The sequence below is a fragment of the Pristiophorus japonicus genome, chromosome 14 (assembly GCF_044704955.1).
Source record: "Pristiophorus japonicus isolate sPriJap1 chromosome 14, sPriJap1.hap1, whole genome shotgun sequence".
In the NCBI taxonomy this organism is placed as follows: Eukaryota; Metazoa; Chordata; class Chondrichthyes; family Pristiophoridae; genus Pristiophorus; species Pristiophorus japonicus.
The window spans coordinates 145,415,633-145,437,013 of record NC_091990.1 but is presented as its reverse complement, the minus strand read 5'-3'; the positions used below and the strand labels follow the sequence as shown (position 1 = coordinate 145,437,013).

Genomic DNA, 21,381 nt, shown 5'->3' with positions numbered 1-21,381 from the left:
CTGTAAAGAAAGAAAATTATGCTCGATGTGTTTTCTTATCTACTTGTAATTTTTTAAGATACATAAGCTTGAGGATTATACTGAATTATGTAGGTGTCTACTTATAATATGAGCATACAGTTTAAAATTCTGCATGACAAAATTTGATCTTACAACTGAAAAATTAATTACTGATCCTATCAAACTCTTACTTTCCCAAATGAACTAGAACTGGTAATCAAAATTCAAAAGGACAATAATGCATTACTCCCTGCAACTCCCTCCAAGGATACAGACTCTTTTTTCAAATTATTTTCTCCCTGTCCCTGGTACATGAACCAACTGAGGGTAGACACCTTGATCCCAAACCCGATCAATGGCGCTTGGTGGGTGAGCACGACACAGTGATGCATTCCACTTAATGTCCTCTATGGTATTTTCCCCACAGCAACACTGCGGAGATGAGAAACTTAGCAACATAATGGAATATGGGTTTGTCTGTAATCTATCATTGGTGCTGCTCCAACCTGTTACATCAGCGTAGAAAAACTAAATTGCCAGAATCTCCACTTTGCTTTACATAGCTTACCATATGAGAAGTTACCAAGATTACTGCTGTATTTGCCACTAGGTGGATTGTAAATCTGCCTGGTATCCCGTTTTTGTGCTGGAGGTTGTTTCTTGGGAGGGGATGAAGTGTTTTCCTCAGCCATTCGCTTCTGCCTATTAAAATCAAAGAGATTAATTATCCATAAAGTTTCTTCTAATAAAGTTACTCAATTGCTTAAAGAAACATTAGGTTATGGTAGAAATTCTGAAATGCTTTACTATCAGTCACCTATCTTTTACCCTTAGGCTACTTGCAGCTCTAGGGAAATTCCTGCTCTATCTTGTTAAAAAGTTGTCCACTCAGTGTGCAGTTCAAAAAACACACAGAAAGCTAAACAAACCAATAAGTGATATTAATCCTAAAAGTAAATTAAACCAAATGCAATTTTAATTTAAAGGTTTTGCGCATTAGCTTGCATCCATAGGGTGTCACACTTCAAAGTGAATGTATGGCAAAAAGTAGCGACTGGTTGAAATAACTACTAGCATTTTGCCTAGTTTAAATATTACACAAACTAAATGCAGAGCAAGCAAAAATCCCTTCCATTTACCAGACAGGGAGGAAAGTTGTACATCAGCAAGAACAAACACTACAATACTACTCTAATTATTCTTTCCCTCCCACCCCTACCAATCCAGCAATCTGTTACGAGCAACAACCACACATATTTACACGGAAGAAAAATGACCAAAGGCAATCTTAAAATCACTGCATGCAACTGAAAATAACATTCATAAAATAAATTACACAATTCTGAAGAAAAATCACTGAAAACCTACTCAAAATGATTTAAAAAGTTATAACTGTCTCCTGCACAGGCTTGTCCCTCTCTGAAGACTGGATCGTGATCCCATATTCTTGTTGCCAAATTTCGTGTATGCAATAGATCCAGTAACTTGAGCACTAGTTTTATTTTTGCCGGGGGTTGGGGGGGGGGGGGGGGGGGAGAAAGAGAAAGAGAGAAAGAAAGAGAGAGGAGAGAGAACAAACTTACTTGCATCTTAAGCAAGTTTTTGCAATGTGGTAAATAAATGTCAGAAGTAGATAGTAAGGTGTGCCTCTTTTAACCTTGTACCAGTCAGATGATACAAGAGTTCAGTAAATTTGCCATTTTGCAGCGACAAGATGTGGTAGGGCATGGTCAACATCAGAAATTGTACATCAGCTCTCTCTCTCTCTCTCTCAGCCTTTGGGCGGGGTTGGAGTTAAGTTGCTGCTATGTGTTTTTCAATTCTGTGTGTCCGGCAGCTGCTGCCGATTTCCTTAACTCTAAGGAAGGTTTTTCAGCAGAGCCAACATTCGCTGGCCTAAGCACAACGGGAGTAACTTCCCTAATTGGTAGGTGGCTGGTTATGCCCCCTTTGGCTGAAAAAAAAACTGACCTAAAAAATCATAACTATTGCAAATTGATTGGAGAAACTGGTTTTTCCAACTTAGGCCAAAAAGAGCAGCCTGTTCCATACAAACGGCACAGATCACTGGGGAAAATTGAGCCCTATATTCGTGCCTTTAATGTTACTGATATTTAACTATCAGACTAGGTTAATGAGATAAAACCATATCAAACCTGAAATTTTGAAGCCTGTGTTTGTGTTGAAAACCGATCAAATGACAAAAATGAAAGAAAAGGCTCTGAAACACCAATCTTAATCTTAAAAATCCAACCTGTTAGATCGTGACAGAAAACCCATGAGGTTTATGAAGCTCCAATTTCTTATCCAAGATAACTCGTATGTCCTATTTTTACTAGTTTGACTTTTTAATTCAACACTAAGGGCCCAAGTTTCCACACGATAAAAAACGGGCGCCCCTCCAAGCTGGGCGCCCGTTTTTTGTGCATAACACGGCGGCGGGAAAAAAACGCGCGATTCTGGAGCGCTTTGCAGCTCCTTGTTTGTTTGGCGCGGCGATTTTGTAAGTGGGAGGGGGCGGGTACCATTTAAATTCGTTTTTTTCCTGCCGGCAACGCTGTGCGTGCGCGTTGGAGCGTTCGCGCAGTGTGAAGGAAACATTGGCACTCAGCCATTTTTGTAGTTCTTTGTAGCTGTTTAATTTTTGAATTTTTTTAAATAAAAGCACATTGCCATCAGCACTGAGGCTTCTTGCAGCCTTCTCACTGTCTCCTCCCCACCCCCCCTGCGGGAACGAACGGGCGCCTCCCCCCCCCCCCCCCGCGGGAACGAACGCGCGCCTCCTCCCCCCCCCGCGGGAACGAACGGGCGCCCCCTCCCCCCCGGCGGGAACGAACGGGCGCCCCCTCCCCCCCCGGTGGGAAAGAACAGGCGCCTCCTCTTCCCCTCCCCCCCCCCCCCCCCCCCGCGGGAACGAATGGGCGCCTCCTCCCCCCCACCCCCGGGAACGAACGGGTGCCTCAACTTGAGGCTGACTGCAGCATTCTCCCTGGCTGAAGCACTTTCACACAGGTAGGAAGATGGTTTATTTAATCTTTTTTTTGCTTATAAATGTTTATTCAGGTTGGATTTATTTGTATAATATTTGTAGAAGTATAAATAAGGATTTATTATAGAATTTAATGATTTCCCTTCCCCCCCCCACCTCGTTCTGGACGCCTAATTTGTAACCTGCGCCTGATTTTTTAATGTGTAGAACAGGTTTTTTCAGTTCTACAAAAATCTTCACTTGCTCCATTCTAACTTAGTTTGGAGTACGTTTTCACTGTGGAAACTTTCAAATCAGGCGTCAGTGGCCGGACACGCCTCCTTTTGAAGAAAAAATTCTGTTCCAAAGTAGAACTGTTCTACCTGACTAGAACTGCAGAAAAAAAAAATGTGGAGAATTGCGATTTCTAAGATGTCCGTTCTCCACCAGTTGCTCCGAAAAATCAGGTGCAAATCATGTGGAAACTTGGGCCCTAAATCTTAAAAACTCTGAACTGTATGAACAATAAATTTGATAGATGTGAGCAGTAAAAAAAAAAAATTAAACCCAAACTTACTCTATAATCTAACCGTTGTAAGAAAATCTGTTTTTTTTTAAAAAAAAAACCTTCCCGTTTCTTCAGGTATCCAGTTTGGAATCATGAAAGTTTATAGAGTCAATGACAGCATTTGGCTCTTTGCCTCTGGGTTAGCTTTCTTCATTTAGTCCACTTCCAATCCTCTTTCCCCATACCCGTTGAAATTGTTTTTTTTCTCTAACTTCTAACTTTTCCCTTTGTTCTTTTGATAATTTATGCGTTTAGTTACCAACTAACCAACCAATGGAAATAGTCTTTCCCAGTTTACCTTATAAGAACATAAGAATTAGGAACAGGAGTAGGCCATCTAGCCCCTCGAGCCTGCTCCACCATTCAATAAGATCATGGCTGATCAGGTCGTGGACTCAGCTCCACTTACCCGCCCTCTCCCTGTAACCCTTAATTCCCTTATTGGTTAAAAAGCTATCTATCTTTGACTTGAAAACATTCAATGAGCTAGCCTCAACTGCTTCCTTCGGCAGAGAATTCCACAGATTCACAACCCTCTGGGAGAAGAAATTCTTTCTCAACTCGGTTTTAAATTGGCTCCTCCGTATTTTGAGGCTGTGCCCCCTAGTTCTAGTCTCCCCTACCAATGGAAACAACCTCTCTGCCTCTATCTTGTCTATCCCTTTCATGATTTTAAATGTTTCTATAAGATCACCCCTCATCCTTCTGAACTCCAAGGAGTAAAGACCCACTCTACTCAATCTATCATCATAAGGTAACCCCCTCATTTCTCGAATCAGCCTAGTGAAACGTCTCTGTACCCCTTCCAAAGCTAGTATATCCTTTCTTAAGTAAGGTGACCAAAACTGCATGCAGTACTCCAGGTGCGGCCTTACCAATACCTTATACAGTTGCAGCAAGACCTCCCTGCTTTTGTACTCCATCCCTTTCGCAATGAAGGCCAACATTCCATTTGACTTCCTGATTACCTGCTGCACCTGCAAACTAACCTTTTGGGATTCATGTACAAGGACCCCCAGGTCCCTCTGCACCACAGCATGTTGTAATTTCTCCCCATTCAAATAACATTCCCTTGTACTGTTTTTTTTCCCCCAAGGTGGATGACCTCACACTTTCCGACATTGTATTCCATCTGCCAAACCTTAGCCCATTTGCTTAACCTATCCAAATCTCCTTGCAGCCTCTGAGTCCTCTACACAACCCGCTTTCCCACTAATCTTAGTGTCATCTGCAAATTTTGTTACACTACACTCTGTCCCCTCTTCCAGGTCATCTATGTATATTGTAAACAGTTGTGGTCCCAGCACTGATCCCTGTGGCACACCACTAACCACTGATTTCCAACCGGAAAAGGACCCATTTATCCCGACTCTCTGCTTTCTGTTCGTCAGCCAATTCTCTATCCATGCTAATACATTTCCTCTGACTCCGCGTACCTTTATCTTCTGCAGTAACCTTTTGTGTGGCACCTTATCGAATGCCTTTTGGAAATCTAAATACACCACATCCATTGGTACACCTCTATCCACCATACTCGTTATATCCTCAAAGAATTCCAGTAAATTAGTTAAACATGATTTCCCTTTCATGAATCAATGCTGCGTCTGCTTGATTGCACTATTCCTATCTAGATGTCCCGCTATTTCTTCCTTAATGATAATTTCAAGCATTTTCCCCACTACAGATGTTAAACTAACCGGCCTTTTGCCTGCCCCCTTTTTAAAACAGAGGCGTTACATTAGCTGCTCTCCAATCCGCTGGTACCTCCCCAGAGTCCAAAGAATTTTGGTAGATTATGACGAATGCATCTGCTATAACTTCCGCCATCTCTTTTAATACCCTGGGATGCATTTCATCAGGACCAGGGGACTTGTCTACCTTCAGTCCCATTAGCCTGATCAGCACTAACCCCCTAGTGATAGTGATTGTCTCAAGGTCCTCCCTTCCCACATTCCTGTGGCCTGCAAATTTTGGCATGGTTTTTGTGTCTTCCACTGTGAAGACGGAAGCAAAATAATTGTTTAAGGTCTCAGCCATTTCCACATTTCCCATTATTAAATCCTCCTTCTCATCTTCTAAGGGACCAACATTTACTTTAGTCACTCTTTTCCGTTTTATATATCTGTAAAAGCTTTTACTATCTGTTTTTATGTTTTGCGCAAGTTTACCTTCGTAATCTATCTTCCCTTTCTTTATTGCTTTTTTAGTCATTCTTTGCTGTTGCTTAAAATTTTCCCAATCCTCTAGTTTCCCACTAACCTTGGCCACCTTATACACATTGGTCTTTGATTTTATACTTTCCTTTATTTCCTTGGTAATCCATGGCTGGTTATCCCTTCTCTTGCCGCCCTTCTTTTTCACTGGAATATATATTTTTGTTGCGCATTATGAAAGAGCTCCTTAAAAGTCCTCCACTGTTTAGTCTGTGTTTCCGGTCTACTTTAGCCAACTCTGCCCTCATCCCACTGTAGTCCCCTTTGTTTAAGCATAGTACGCTCGTTTCTGACATAACTTCCTCATCCTCAATCTGTATTACAAATTCAACCATATTGTGATCACTCATTCCAAGAGGATCTTTTACAAGGAGATCGTTTATTTTTCCTGTCTCATTACACAGGACCAGATCTAAGATGGCTTGCTCCCTTGTAGGTTCTGTTACATACTGTTCTAAGAAACAATCTCGTATGCATTCTATGAATTCCTCCTCCAGGCTACCCCGTGCGATTTGATTTGACCAATCAATATGTAGGTTAAAATCCCCCATGACTACTGCTGTTCCTTTTTCACATGCCTCCATTATTCCCTTGATTATTGCCCGCCCCACCATGAAGTTATTATTTGGAGGCCTATAAACTATGCCGACCAGTGACTTTTTCCCCTTACTATCTCTAATCTCCACCCACAATGATTCAACATTTTGTTCATTGGAGCCAATATCATCTCACAACTGCCCTGATATCATCTTTTATTAACAGAGCTACCCCACCTCCTTTCCCTTCTTGCCTATCTTTCTGAATCGTCAGATACCCCTGTATGTTTAATTCCCAGTCTTGGCCACCTTGCAACCATGTTTCTGTAATGGCCACCAAATCATACCCATTTGTAATGATTTGTGCCGTCAACTCATTTACTTTATTTCGAATGCTGCGTGCATTTAGGTAGAGTGTTTTCATCCTAGTTTTTAAACCATGATTTTTAGTCTTGACCCCTCCTGCAGCCCTTTTATATTCAGTGGCCCTTTTTGTTTCATGCCTTTGGTTTCTCTGCTCTCCACTTTTACTCATTTCTTTTCTGTCTTTTATTTTTGTCTCCTTTTTGTTTCCCCTCTGTCTCCCTGTATTGGTTCCCATCCCCCTGCCATATTAGTTTAACTCCTCACCAACAGCACTAGCAAACACTCCCCCCTCGGACATTGGTTCCGGTCCTGCCCAAGTGCAGACCGTCCAGTTTGTACTGGTCCCACCTCCCCCAGAACCTGTTCCAATGCCCCACGAATTTGAATCCCTTCCTGCTGCACCACTGCTCAAGCCACGTATTCATCTGTGCTATCCTGCGATTCCTACTCTGACTAGCACTTGGCACTGGTAGCAATCCCGAGATTACTACTTTTGAGGTCCTACTTTTTAATTTAGCTCCTAGCTCCTTAAATTCGTCTCGTAGGACCTCATCCCTTTTTTTTTTTAACCTATGTCGTTGGTACCAATGTGCACCACGACAACTGGCTGTTCTCCCTCCCTTTTTAGAATGTCCTGCACTCGCTCGGAGACATACTTGACCCTTGCACCAGGGAGGCAACATACCATCCTGGAGTCTCGATTGCGGCTGCAGAAACGCCTATCTATTCCCCTTATGATTGAATCCCCTATCACTATTGCTCTCCCACTCTTTCTCATGCCCTCCTGTACAACAGAGCCAGCCACGGTGCCATGAACTTGGCTGCTGCTGCTCTCCCCTGATGAGTCATCTCCCTCAACAGCACTCAAAGCAGTGTATCTGTTTTGCAGGGGGATGACCAGATGGGACCCCTGCACTACCTTCTTTGTACTACTCTTCCTGCTGGTCTTCCATTCCCTAGCTGGCTGTGGATCCTTCTCATGCGGTAAGACCAACTCACTACACGTGCCACTTATGTCATTCTCAGCATCGTGGATGCTCCAGAGTGAATCCACCCTCGGCTCCAATTCCGCAACACGGTCCGTCAGGAGATGGAGGCGCATACACTTCTCACACACGTAGTCGTCAGGGACACCGGAAGTATCCCCGAGTTCCCACATGGTACAAGAGGAGCATATCACATGACCGAGCTCTCCTGCCATGCCTTAACCCTTAGATACCCTTAAATTGACAACAACAATGTTACAGTTTACTTACTGATATAAAAAATAAAAATAAAAGCTACTCACCAATCACCAGCCAATCACTTACCCCCTTGGCTGTGACGTCATCTTTTGATTCCTTTCTACTTCTTTTTTGCTTTCTCTCCCGCTGTAGCTGCACAAGTACTCCTTTTATAGGCCGCTCCGACGCTGCTCCCGCCTCTCACCAACTGCCGCTTATCAAAACCCTTCAATTCTGAACACCTCTATTATCCCCTCTTAATCTTCTCTGATCCGGTGCGAAAGCCCTAGGTTCTCTACTTTCTCATCCCTGCTTTTAGCTTAGTAAATTTCTCTGTACTCACTCTCCATGGCCATGACATCCTTTCTAAAGTAGGTTGCCTAAAACAGTCTAACCATTGATTTATCATTACTGCTTTCCATTTATAGTCTATGTCCAATTTATAAAACCTAGGATTCCATATACGTTTTCTTTTAAAATAGCATTAAGTTGTCCTCTCATTTTAAAAATGTTAAATACCCCTGTTCTTTTACGCCCTTATAAGTTTTATTTAGTGTCTTTCCTCTAATTTTTCTTCCCAAAATGCATTACCTCATTTTGGGAGGAAACATTTATCTTCTCAATCTATTGACTTTTCTATGTTGTCTTCAAGTCATTTTCAGTGCTCTTCAGTTAATCATGCTTCCTGTTTGTGGAATTCGTAACGTTTGATGTTATGCCCTCTAGACTAAAGTACAGACCACATAGAAAAGAAAAGGCTCCAACACTGAGAAACATCATGGTTTATAACCTTCCCGATTTAGCCAGCTTTTTATCCAAGCTGCCACATTCCCTTTAAATGTGTGCCTTAACTTAAACAACTCATTTATGTCATTTTATCAAATGGCTGTTAAAAATTCATATACATACCATCCATTGCATTTCCTTTATCAGTCCCATTATTTCTTCAAAGAACTCTTACTAAAATCTGTCAAAAACAATTTGCATTCTCCAAATCGGTGTCCTTAACTAACCCATGTCTTTCTAAGGGAGTATGAATTTCTTCAACAGACCTCCCAAAGCCATGATCTCTACCACCAAGAAGGACCAGGGCAGCAAGCGCATGGGAACGCCACCACCTCCAAGTCACACGCTATCCTGTCTTGGAAATACTTTGCCGTTCTTTCATCATCGCTGGATCAAAATCCTGGGACTCCCTAAACAACAGCACGTGGGAGTACCTTCACCACATGGACTGCAGTGGCTCAAGGCGGCGACTCACCATCTTCGCAAGGGCAATTTGGGATGGGTAATAAATGCTGACCTTGCCAGCGATATCCACATCCAGTGAATAAGAAAAATCACATTGTGGCGTTTAGAAGCTTATCCATTGTAAATGTTAGACCGACTGCTCTCTCCTTGAACAGAGACGTTACAATGGCAATCTTTTAGTTCTCTGGCAAAGCAAATAATGGGAAACTTTCAAACAGATGATTAGGGTACAAAATGGATATGTTTCCACAAGAATTAAAGGGGATGCAGAAAAAACTTCTATATTCAAGGACGTTTGAAAGATTGTTGAGTACTTGGGACGAAATAACTATTGATAAAGTAGTACTGAAAAAAAAAATGGTGGAATTTAAAATGGAAAAGACCCTGATGGCCTGCAACCTAGAAAGCTGAACAGTGAAAAACACTATAAAAGATACTGCTTGCTTCATTTACACCTCCTTGGATATACAAAATAATAAAACATACAACACTCTGATCTCTTTTAGCAATGCTTAATTTGGACCTACTTCTATTTCTTAAAAAATATAGGTTAGCCTTCTAATTGCCACGGAGCCTCCAACCTCGCTCAATGGGGTCAAAGGGACTGAAGAACTATAACAGGTTGCAAAAATACATCACTCTGCCTTGGCCTAGAGCTGTCAATTAACCTTTTCATCCACTGGGAGAAAATGGCACTTGGCCCGAGCCACACAATAGATGGTCTACACAAATCCAATTGCATGTTACCAAATGCTTTGTCTTAAATTGATTGTTTGAAGCAGACTTTAATCAATATATATCTGCATACAAATGAAGAGGAGACCACATCACAAGAGCGAATACAGTATACTAAATTGAAAGTACAAGTAAATCGCTGTTTCACCTGGAAGGAGTATTTGGCGCCCTGGATAGTGGGAAGGGAGGAAGTAAAAGAGGGCAGACGTTGCATCTCCTGCACTTGCACGGGAAGGTGCCGTGGGAAGAGGAGGGGGTGACTGTGGAATGGACCAGGGCGTCACGGAGAGAACGGTCCCTTTGGAACACAGAGGGAGGGGAAGATGTGATTGGTGATCGGATTATGTTGGACATGAAGGCTGGTGAAGTGAAAGGGGAGGACAAGGGGAACCCTGTCGCGGTTCTGAGGATGCAGCTGGTCATTACTAGGCCATTCACACCCTATCTAGATTAACCTTTTTCTAACATCCATCATTACCATTTCAACTCGGCCCATCATCTCTTTTGTCTCTCTAATCTCTCCTGCCTTCCACCCTATCACAGATCTTCACTTTTGTTCTTTCTTCCTCTCCCCCTTTCAGTGCTTAAGAATGTGCTCTTTTCAAACATTCGGCAATTCTGACAAAAGATCGTTGACCAGAAATGTTAACTCTGTTTTTCTTTCCACAGATGCCGCCTGACCCGCTGAGATTTCCAGCATTCTCTGTTTTTATTTCAGATTACAGCATCTGCTGTATTTTGCTTTTGTATGCAATAGCTCTGAATGGCTCTTCCAAAACACTAATTTTCATTGTGGGGAAAAAAGAGACACAAGAAATGTAGATTCCACCCCAATCAATAGAAAGTAATTGTTACGTCTTGAATAAAGAATCTGATCCGATACTGTAAGCTCAAAGTAATGTGTGACCGTAATCCTTCATTGCCGGTCTCCAGAGTGCCTCTCCAGCCTGTGAGGCCTCCTTATGTACAAGTGCGCCCAAAGGATTGTGGGATCCCTTGGGACTCCAGGGGATGAGCCCTCTGGAGGTTAAACAAGGTATTTACAGGTTTACATATATAACAGTAATCATGTAGTAAACAAGTGACCAGTCACGTCTCAAATAGATGTGTCTAAAAATATGATTCAGAATATAATGAATCTCCCTATTTATCAGAAGGGTCATTGCAATGTTCAATTCCTTCAGCGGATCTAAAATACTGGCCAATAGCAACACATTTACTGATATACTTGCAACAAAATTTAATTTCTAATATCTCAGTTTGCAGCCTCAAGTTATTTTACTATCACAGTAGCTGAAGCTCATCTCATACAAGAATGCTTATTGGTAATCTTGATCAAAAATAGTACTCAAATACCTGACTGAAAATTTCCTGCTTCATCATGAAACTTAAAAATTACATTCTTTAAGCTCTGGAAGTGGTAACTTGCTCAAAACAGCACTACAGTACAAGGTGATTAATTTCTAAACAGCGTCAAACTGAATAACCCAGTTTGCCAAGTCATGATATTCTAAGGTCATGAAATTAAAGTACCCATCTAATTTGTAATCTTGGTATCCAACCTATTAAAAATAGCTGTTTTATTTAAATGTATTTTTTGAATATTTATCTATTTTTAAAGAAAAATTAATTTGGATAAGAGAAGACATATAGGGCACTGAAAACAAGTAATTGGAAGAGAGAGTGGAAAGCACCAGTTCCAACTGTCACAGGACAGAGAGTGGAGAGCACCAGTTCCAACTATCACAGGATGGGAGAGTGGAGAGCACCAGTTCCAACTGTCACAGGACGGGAGAGTGGAGGGCACCAGTTCAAACTGTCACAGGACAGAGAGTGGAGAGCACCAGTTCAAACTGTCACAGGACAGAGAGTGGAGAGCACCAGTTCAAACTGTCACAGGACAGAGAGTGGAGAGCACCAGTTCAAACTGTCACAGGACAGAGAGTGGAGAGCACCAGTTCAAACTGTCACAGGACAGAGAGTGGAGAGCACCAGTTCCAACTGTCACAGGACGGGAGAGTGGAGAGCACCAGTTCAAACTGTCACAGGACGGGAGAGTGGAGAGCACCAGTTCAAACTGTCACAGGACGGGAGAGTGGAGAGCACCAGTTCAAACTGTCACAGGACGGGAGAGTGGAGAGCACCAGTTCAAACTGTCACAGGACGGGAGAGTGGAGAGCACCAGTTCAAACTGTCACAGGACGGGAGAGTGGAGAGCACCAGTTCCAACTGTCACAGGACAGGAGAGTGGAGAGCACCAGTTCAAACTGTCACAGGAGCATCCAGTCGTGTCCCGGTAACTGCCCCCAAAGGAAGTGGAGTGTGGGAAATTGCACTCCGCTTCCATCGAGGGGTGGTAAGGGCAATTCTGTGGCGGGAGCAGGACTTCCACGCTGGGGGCTAAAATTTCCTGCCCCAGAAGGTTACCGCCCCCAAGATGGGAGCCTGTGCGGGGAGGCAGAGGGAAGTGGAGGGACGACGGGGGCGCGGGATGGAGGGGAGAATGGTGGAGGTGGGAGGCGGAGAAACCCAGGGCGGGGGACAGGAGGGGCCACATTGCAGCGAAGGTCTGGGGAGGCAAAGTGTGTTGGAGGGGCGGGCCTGGGGGCTCTGTGCCTCGGTGCGGGGAGTGTTCAGAGTGGGGTGGACGGGTTGACTGTGCAGATGGCGGTTGGTGGATGTGGTGTGGTTGGCGTCGCAGGGGCGTGGCTCCAAGGTGGCTGGGGGCTCGGCATCCGGGGGTGTTCGGCATTTGGGAAGGATTCTGACGGGACGGGTTGGGTGCGGGGGGGGGAGTGTTCCTGGTGTTGGGTGGGTCCGGAGCCCGGGGGGGGGGGGGGCGGCACGCTCTTGGGATGGGGGGGTGGGCTGTTTGGGGCTGGGATTGGGAGAGACTTCTTCACTCGGGGAGTTGTTGGCCTGTGGGGTTCCTTGCCACGGAGAGTTGTTGACCCCGGTTCATTGGATGTGTTCGGGAGGGAGTTTGATGTGGTCCTTGCGTCTCGGGGGGTCGGGGGAGGGTGTGGAGGGAGCTGCTGGGGTGGGTGATCAGCCATGATCTTGTTGAATGGCGGTGCAGGCTCAAAGAGCCAAATGGCCTACTCCTGCACCTATTTTCGATGTTTCTATGAAACATTTCAGGTTTAGATTAGCGCTATATTGTCAGTATAAACAACAAACAACAGCTGGAAATCCGAAACTAAACAGAAAATGCTGGGATCAGGAGGTCAGGGAATATCTGCAGAAAGAATAGACATGACGAAGCTTCAGACGCAGACCCTCCATCAGAAGTTCTGATGGAGTGATCAGGCCCAATGGGCCAACTTGTCTGTTCTTTCCACAGGTGCTTCCTAGCCTGGAATGCTTACAGTATTTTCTGTTCGAATGGCTCAGTTAATAACACTTTTGTCTTTCGGTCATAAGAACATAATAGGAGCCGGAGTAGGCCATAAGGCCCCTCGAGCCTGCTCCGCCATTCAATAAGATCATGGTTGATCTGATCATGGACTCAGCTCCACTTCCCTGCCCTCTCCCCATAACCCCTTATCATTTAAGAATAAGGTCAAAAGTTGTTGGTTCAAGTCCCATTCCAGAAGTTTGAGGCCAATCAAAAATGTACCCTCTGGCACAGTACTAAGGGAGTGCTGCATTGCTGAAAGTACCATCTTTGAGCGAAATATTAAGTGAACATAAAAGAACCAATAGCACTGTTCAAAAGGGGAACGTGGCAAATTCTCCAGTGTTCTATTCAAAATTCCTCCTCAATCAACACCACCAAAATAGACAAAGTGGACATTAAGGTTTGCAGAAACCTAGCTGTGCTCATAATGGCTGCTGAGTTTGTCTATTTAACACCCACCAAATATCAAAAGTAATTCATTGTATGTGAAGTTTGAGAGATATAAAAGTAAATCTCATTCTTTCATACGACTGGTAGTGAATGGAAGTGGTTTGGTATATTGAATTCTACATGTCGATCTTGAACAAATTTAGTGTAGTCGACAACAACTATACTAGAGTACAACTGTTGATGTTTTATTTGAAAAAAAATCAGCCTCTTGGTTTCAAAACAGATAGGGTACCCACAAAAGCAGCATGATCACTCCCTTAAATATATCTAACTTTGGAAAGGAAGGATCGGAAAAAAAGTTGGTAAATAATAATTGGGGTTTTTCCAATACAACAATATTTAATTAGGATTTTGTGAGGTAAAATCATGTGGTGAAACACAAGTGGCCAAATCTGTTGAATTAGTGCTGACTTGTGCCAGTTGCTTTCTGTCTTTTTCAGACTTCCAAGTGGTATGCAACAGAATGTTAATAATCAGTGGAACATTCAAGTGTTGGGGTCAGGACCTTCGGAGATATGAAGGAGTTAAATAAATTGAGTTACCATTCAAAATTTTGAAGATTAGCTCATCTGAGAGAAATAAAAACAGTACACAGTGACATTAGAAGATAGTAAGATAAACTTACCCTCCTTCAACTTTCTGTACTGGTTTCCAAGAAAGAGTGACTGTGCTTTTATAAGAGGGAGGATTGTGGAACAGATCCTAACCACAAAAAAAAGTGCACAGGTTATACAATATTTTCAGACTAGCTTACTGCACCCGAGTCTCTGTCATCCAGCTATCCAAGTTATAACCTATTTATTTGGCTAACTGTACAAAAGTATTAAGGTATTAAGGGCCCAAGTTTCAACACGATAAAAAACGGGCACCCCTCCGAGCTGGGCGCCCGTTTTTCGCGCCACAAAGTGCGCCTAAAAAAACCCTCTGTATTCTCCACCTCCCTGCAGGTCCTCGGCGCGGCGCAGCAGGAGCTGTAGGGGGCGGAGCTAGGACCCTGCGCCGAAAACAGTGCCGGAGCTCTGCACATGCGCGCTACAGTGGGCACGCAAGTGTAGTAGCTCCAGGCGCCCGAAACTGTGTGGGAGGGGCCCAAAGCACGCAGCCCCTAGCCCTGGCCGAATGGCCTCACTGGGGCTGCGTGAATAAGGCTCCGCCCACGGCCAGCTCCTGCTTCCTGCTGACTCCCGCTTCCCCCCGCCCCCCCGGACCGGACCGGACCGAACCCGACCTAGAACTCTGTACTGTTTCTTTTTAAGTTGCCACTTCATGGTGGGTGACACTTCAGTCACATAGACCTCGTCAAAATGGGGGCTGATGGTTTTAGTAACCTCTACGTCTCCAGCTCCGAGATCAAGCACCCTGCCCGTCCTCCAGTGCGTCCCCACCCTGAGCAGCTGAAGGAACTGCTCCTCAGAGAAGACGAGCTGCCGCTCCTGCTCCCCCCCCGCCCCGACTCGACCCGCCTGTCGCTGCCGCTCCTGCTCCCCCCCCCCCCCCCCCCCACCGGACCCGACTCGACCCGTCTGCGACTGCCGCTCCCGCTCCCACCCGACTCTACTCTCGCCCCCGACTGCATCCGACCTGACCTCCCTCCCCCCCGCCGACCCGAACCGAACCTCTCTCCCCGATCCAACCCAACGCCACCTACCTCTGGTGCTGGGGACGGGCCCTGCCCGAAATCTCGGGCCCGGCGCGTTCAGCCTTCGGTCCCGACGGCAAACCACTTCCTAAAGGCCTGCCTGAAGAACTTTCACACAGGTAGGAACATGGTTTATTTAATCTTTTCTTTGCTTAGAAATGTTTATTCAGGTTGGATTTATTTGTATAATATTTGTATAAGTATAACTAAGGATTTATTGTAGAATTTAATGACTTCCCTTCCCCACCCCCTCCCCCACCTCGTTCTGGACGCCTAATTTGTAACCTGCGCCTGATTTTTTAATGTGTAGAACAGGTTTTTTCAGTTCTACAAAAATCTTCACTTGCTCCATTCTAAGTTAGTTTGGAGTACATTTTCACTGTGGAAACTTTGAAATCAGGTGCCAGTGGCCGTACACGCCCCCTTTTGAAGAAAAAATTCTGTTCCAAAGTAGAACTCTTCTACCTGACTAGAACTGCAGAAAAAAAAATGTGCAGAATTGCGATTTCTAAGATAGTCCGTTCTCCACCAGTTGCTCCTAAAAATCAGGCATAAATCATGTGGAAACTTGGGCCCAAAGTAACAGCATTTAAAGATTTTAATCTACACTAAACAGACATTTGCGTATGCCAGTACAATGTTATAGCTTTGCTACGCTAGATTTATTTTAATAAACATGGGTCACATGGGAATTGTACGATATTTTAAACAGTACCAAACAATGCAGGTAACTATGACAGCATATACTTTTAGCTGCACAAAATCCCCAAATAACATAAACAAGTTGTCCTTTGTGCAGAAGTTACAATCAATAGTTAAAAAAAATGATTACCTTGATGAGAACATTAATGTTATTGGTTATCTTCAATGCAACAACTTTAATTTTGTTCTGTGGAAAAGAAACAAGCACTTAGTATAAAATATGAAATTTTCATTCTGACATGCATTCCAAAATACTTGCATAAAAACTTCACAATTCTGCCCCCAAGAGGCACTTTCAGTAACACCATGTTAAATTATGCAATTTGTTCCTAGCTGTCTCATTTTTTAAGTCTAAAAGAACACCAATGTGCTGGAATACATACCTCTTCTGTTTTCAAAGCTTCACCCGTTTTTCCTTGCAGAGCAAGACGTAGCTGTCTGATGTAAACTTGTAAACCTCTTGCAAAATACTGCAACCTAAAATAGAATTACAGTTAAAATCAGGGGGACTGGGTAACACAATAGATTCCAGATTGTTTGTTCAGGTCTTCGATCCAAATTCAAATCCATCCCCTTTTCTGTGTTTTAGGTGCAATAATCCCAACTTGCTGAACAGGTTGCAAGAAAAATAAATTGGGGTATTAACAACCCAGTTTCTTGTGAACTACCACAATCTGAAAATGGTTTAATTAACACTAAACTGGCAAGCTCCAAAAGGTTGCAAACGTGGCTGGTACGAGATTGCATTATGGCCGACAGTTTGCGACAGAAGTGCGAATTCCCAAACTATTTTGACCGGAAATAGAATGATATGCTGTTAGATGTGCACAACTTGCATTTATTAGTGCCTTTAATGTACGATCAACTCAAGGTGCTTCACAAACAGATTTAAGGATATTGGAAGTTGAGCTAGAAAGGAGAAACAAGGAGGGGTGACTGAAAGCTTAATTAAAGTGGCAGGTCTAGAAAACTTTTGAAAAGTGGAGATTTAGGAAGGATATTCCAAAGAATAGGACCAAGGCAGCTAAGCACTCTGCCACCAATGGTGGTGCGAAGGAAGTGAGGAATCTACAGAAGGCAGAGTCACAGGAATATATGTCAGAAGAGACTTCAGAGCTAGGGTACCAATGCCACAAATCCAAGCAGAAGCAGATACTCCTGTGAGTGACATGCATGCATACCTATAGAGACCATTCAGCCTATTGTGCCTGTGCCAGCTATTTGGTAGAGCCATCAAACTAGTCTCACTCACCTGCCCTTTTCCCCATAGCCCTGCAAATTTTCCCACTTTTCCCTTTTTAAAGTTATTACTGAAACTGCTTCCACCACCCTTACAGGCAGTGTGTTCCAGATCACAATAACTCGCTGTGTAACAAAATGTTTCCTCGTGTCATCTCTGGTTCTTATCAGCAATCACCTTAAATCTGTGTCCCGTGGTTACCGATCCTTCTGCCACTGGAAGCAGTTTTTCCTACTCTATCAAATCGTCTCTGCTCGAAGGAGAACAACCCAGCTTCTTCTGTCTCTCTACATACAGATGCAGTTATAATCTTCAATAATTATTCTAGGCTTACTATCATCTTTCCAGAACTGGACCCATCTTCCTCATTAGAACTTATTTAAGAAAATGGAAATCATTTGTACAAGTAAGCAACTAATTGCAGTCAAATCAAAAACTCTGAAATGACTAGACACTAAAATCTAAGGAACACAATAAATTCTATTTATGGTTACAGATTAGAAGAGAAACAGCTTTTATTATATGGAAACAAAAATAACATTCATCCCACCTGATTTTGAAGTCCTTCAGTCGATCTGCATTGAGTTTTGCTGTAAGGAAATCAGGAAGTTTCTTTCCAAGTTGATGAAAGCCAAAAAGCAGACATTCAACATAACTAAACTGCAGTTTGGGCTCCTCATTGCCTGCATTTTCACCATTTTCTGCTTCTTCCGGGGGCAATGGCATATATTCCTAGGTTTTTCAGAAATTCTAGATTACTTACAAGACCTACTTTTCCCAAATTTTTGTTGATGAGCATTTATAAGATGCTGTATAAGCATTTGAGTATACATGTACAATTTTTCTGAAGCTACAATCCAGTCACAGCAAATCTGACCCATGCCAGTGAAATTGTAACAATTCAAACCAGATAAATCTTTCAGGAAGTGTTTGACAAAGTCATCAAAAACCATATTTGGTGAGGTTGTAATTGCACTGTTTATAATGGTTTGCAAGGCATTTCATGAAGCCAGGACACACACTATTTTCGAAAAAACATTAAGCACATCCTGAAATGATAATAAAATTAAGGGGGGTGGGGGGTGGCATGCGTACGGGGAAGAGGAGAGACGTCAGAATAATTTGGAACACAGTTGAACCTCCATCTTCCTCAATACAAAACTACACTTTGGGCCCAAGTTTCGGACCGCGCCTAAAATGGCGCAGTCCTGACCTGGACGACCATTTTTCGCGCCACAAAGTGCGCGTTAAAAAAAACGCACCTATTCTCCGGCTCCCTGCAGGCCCTCTGGAGCTGGGTGCGGCGCAGCACGAGCTGTGGGGGATGGAGCTAGATCTCTGGACTGAACACAGTGCCGGGACCTCTATAGCGCATTTGCAGCAGCTCCAGGCGCTCAAAACTGTGTGGGAGGGGCCCGAAGCACGCAGCCCCTAGCCCTGGCCGAATGGCCTCACTGGGGCTGCGTGGATAAGGCTGCCCCCCACGCCCAGCTCCTGCTTCCTCCCGACCGGACCCAACCCGACCCGACTCCCGCTCCCCGTCCTCCCCCCATCCCCGGACTGGACCTCCGCTCTCCCCCTGCCCCCGGACCACTCCCCCAGGACCGGACCTGACCCACACCCCCCTCCTCCCCCTCCCTTCTCCCCCCCAACTTCTCCCTCTCCACCCCCCCCTCCCTCCCCTCCCTCCCTCCCTGCTGTCAGAAACACAGACACTGACAGACAGAGAGTGAGAGACACACTGGGAGGAGGGGGGACCGTCCCAGCACGTTGTTGGAGGGCTCCCGGTGCTGCAGTCGGTAAGTAGAAAATGTTTTATTTATTTCTTATTAATTTTTTTGATTGATTTATTGGTTGATTTATTGATGCATTTATCATTTATTATTGATGATGGCTCTTTATTTGTAAAACTGAAGTGTTTAATGTTTGTAAACTTCCCTTTAAACCCACCCCCACCCCCGCCATTCCCTACGCCTGATTTGTAACCTACGCCTGATTTTCTAAGTGTAGACAAGGTTTTTCTGAGCGTACAAAAATCTACACTTACTCCATTCTAAGTTAGTTTGGAGTAAGTTTTCACGGCCTAAAATTTCAAAACGGGCGTAAGTGGCTGGACATGCCCCCTTTTGAAAAAAAAAATCTGTTCCAAACTGAAACTGTTCTAACTGACGAGAACTGGAGCAAACTAAATGCCGAGAATTTCAATTTCTAAGATACTCCATTCTAAACCAGTTGCTCCAAAAAAACAGGAGCAACTCAGGCCGAAACTTATCCCCTTTGATTCCATCAGATGTTGTCTAATTTTGAATCAAAAGTAAAAGTAGGAAATGATAGATGAAAAGGTTGAGCATTATAAAATAATTCAGTTCTGAATAAAAAAAATCATTTTCTGATGTTAGGGCTATTTGAAACAAAGTAAAATAAAAATTATGAAAGGAACATAAATAACATGTGATCTGCATAATAAAAAGTAATTAGCAATTCAAATATAAACATATATCCCCTAAAATATCTATTGTAACTGAATATATACATTCCAAAGTAAGTTTCATGCTTACCAGCAATTTTTCAAATAATTGTTTCAAGTTACTTTCTAACTTTTCCATATCACCACAGAAAGGTGTCATTTCTCCCAGCAACTTTAAAACCTGCAAAATTAAAATAGCACAACTTTCACAAGCACCATTAAAAGAAACATTTCAACACACTAACACTCAACATCATAGGCAGTCCCTCGGAATTGAGGAAGACTTGCTTCCACTCTAAAAATGAGTCTTGAGGTGGCTGAACAATCCAATACGAGAGCCACAGTCCCGTCACAGATGGGACAGATAGTCGTTGTAGGAAAGGGTGGGTGGGGCTGGTTTGCCACACGCTCTTTCCGTTGCCCGCGCTTGATTTCTGCATGCTCTCGGCGATGAGACTCGAGATGCTCAGCCGCCTCCTGGATGCACTTCCTCCACTTAGGGCGGTCTTTGGCCAGGGATTCCCAGGTGTCAGTGGGGATGTTGCACACAGCTAACAACAATCAGAGCTTTAAATACAAATCTGCAAGGAATTCTGTAGAGGCCCTAGCTTTGAAATTAACGTGCGAATTTAGGTTTCCTACATTACAACTGTGACTACACTCAAGTACTTCATTGACTGTAAAGCGCTTTGGGACATCCTGAGCTTGTGAAATCCGCTAGATAAATGCAAGTCTTTCTTTAATATTTTGAGGAACTATATCCAAAGATCTTCGTACAGCTGGATGGACTTTAAAGCATCAGTGATAAATTATACTTGCCCATCTTTGCCCAGTAGCTCTCAACTCAGTTTGCAGTAAGGAGGATACTTCGCTCACAAAAACCAGAACCCTAAATACTCCTGACAATGGGATCAAAGCATTGTGAAACTCATTGAAATTTCCAAACATTGCTTTATTAAAAATTTTCATTTGTTAATGCACCCTCTGTGGTCATCTCCAATTAAGGAAGCCATTGTTTAAAGGGCCAGTTTGGATCAAGGGCCAGTTTGGACTTGCGCATCATGATGGAAAAAGTGATGCAGCTGGCAAATAACTCAGATTTTAAAGCAATTTAACAAATATTTAACAACTGATTTTATATCGATTATGCTGTTTATTGCCTTAGTCAACATATAGAGACAATTTAGAATAGTTTTATCCTCAAAACATACTTGACAAGGAAAGCTTGCATTTTGATGAAACAAGTCAAATGATCATGTTATCTAATTTGCAAAAACAGTAAATCAAGCTGGTCCACCTCTTACCTCCAACTGAATGTCAAGTCCTTCCACTGGACTAGTAAGGGAGCTTAGGTTTGGCAGCACTTGCTCACAAAAGTAGGTGACAAACCTGGTTGAATGTACATTTTTCTATAAGATAAGCACAAACACAGGTAAATATTATTACTTCTTTTTGCTTTAGTACTTTCTCAGGATACGAACTTTAAATCAGTTAGGAATCAATATGCTCTTTTATGCAGGATCCAAGGTATTATTTAGAACTTATTTTCTAACTTTAGAAATTACCAAGCAACCTAGTTAAGCAGCATCACATGTTTGCAGGGTTAAGAAAAAATCTTTTAAT

At 43.3% G+C, this 21,381-nt stretch overlaps 1 protein-coding gene across 1 annotated transcript in view; it reads right to left on the bottom strand.

Moving 5' to 3' along the window:
• The window catches only part of api5 (apoptosis inhibitor 5), a 47,318-nt gene that overhangs the window by 3,514 nt on the left and 22,423 nt on the right, over positions 1-21,381 (bottom strand). Inside the window, exons 7-13 of the mRNA XM_070899665.1 lie at positions 21,063-21,167; positions 19,850-19,939; positions 17,842-18,023; positions 16,435-16,528; positions 16,182-16,238; positions 14,336-14,412; positions 569-702 (exon numbers count right to left, since the gene is read on the bottom strand). Of these exons, the coding sequence (XP_070755766.1) occupies positions 569-702; positions 14,336-14,412; positions 16,182-16,238; positions 16,435-16,528; positions 17,842-18,023; positions 19,850-19,939; positions 21,063-21,167 (739 nt within the window). The remainder of the gene's footprint in view (positions 1-568; positions 703-14,335; positions 14,413-16,181; positions 16,239-16,434; positions 16,529-17,841; positions 18,024-19,849; positions 19,940-21,062; positions 21,168-21,381) is intronic.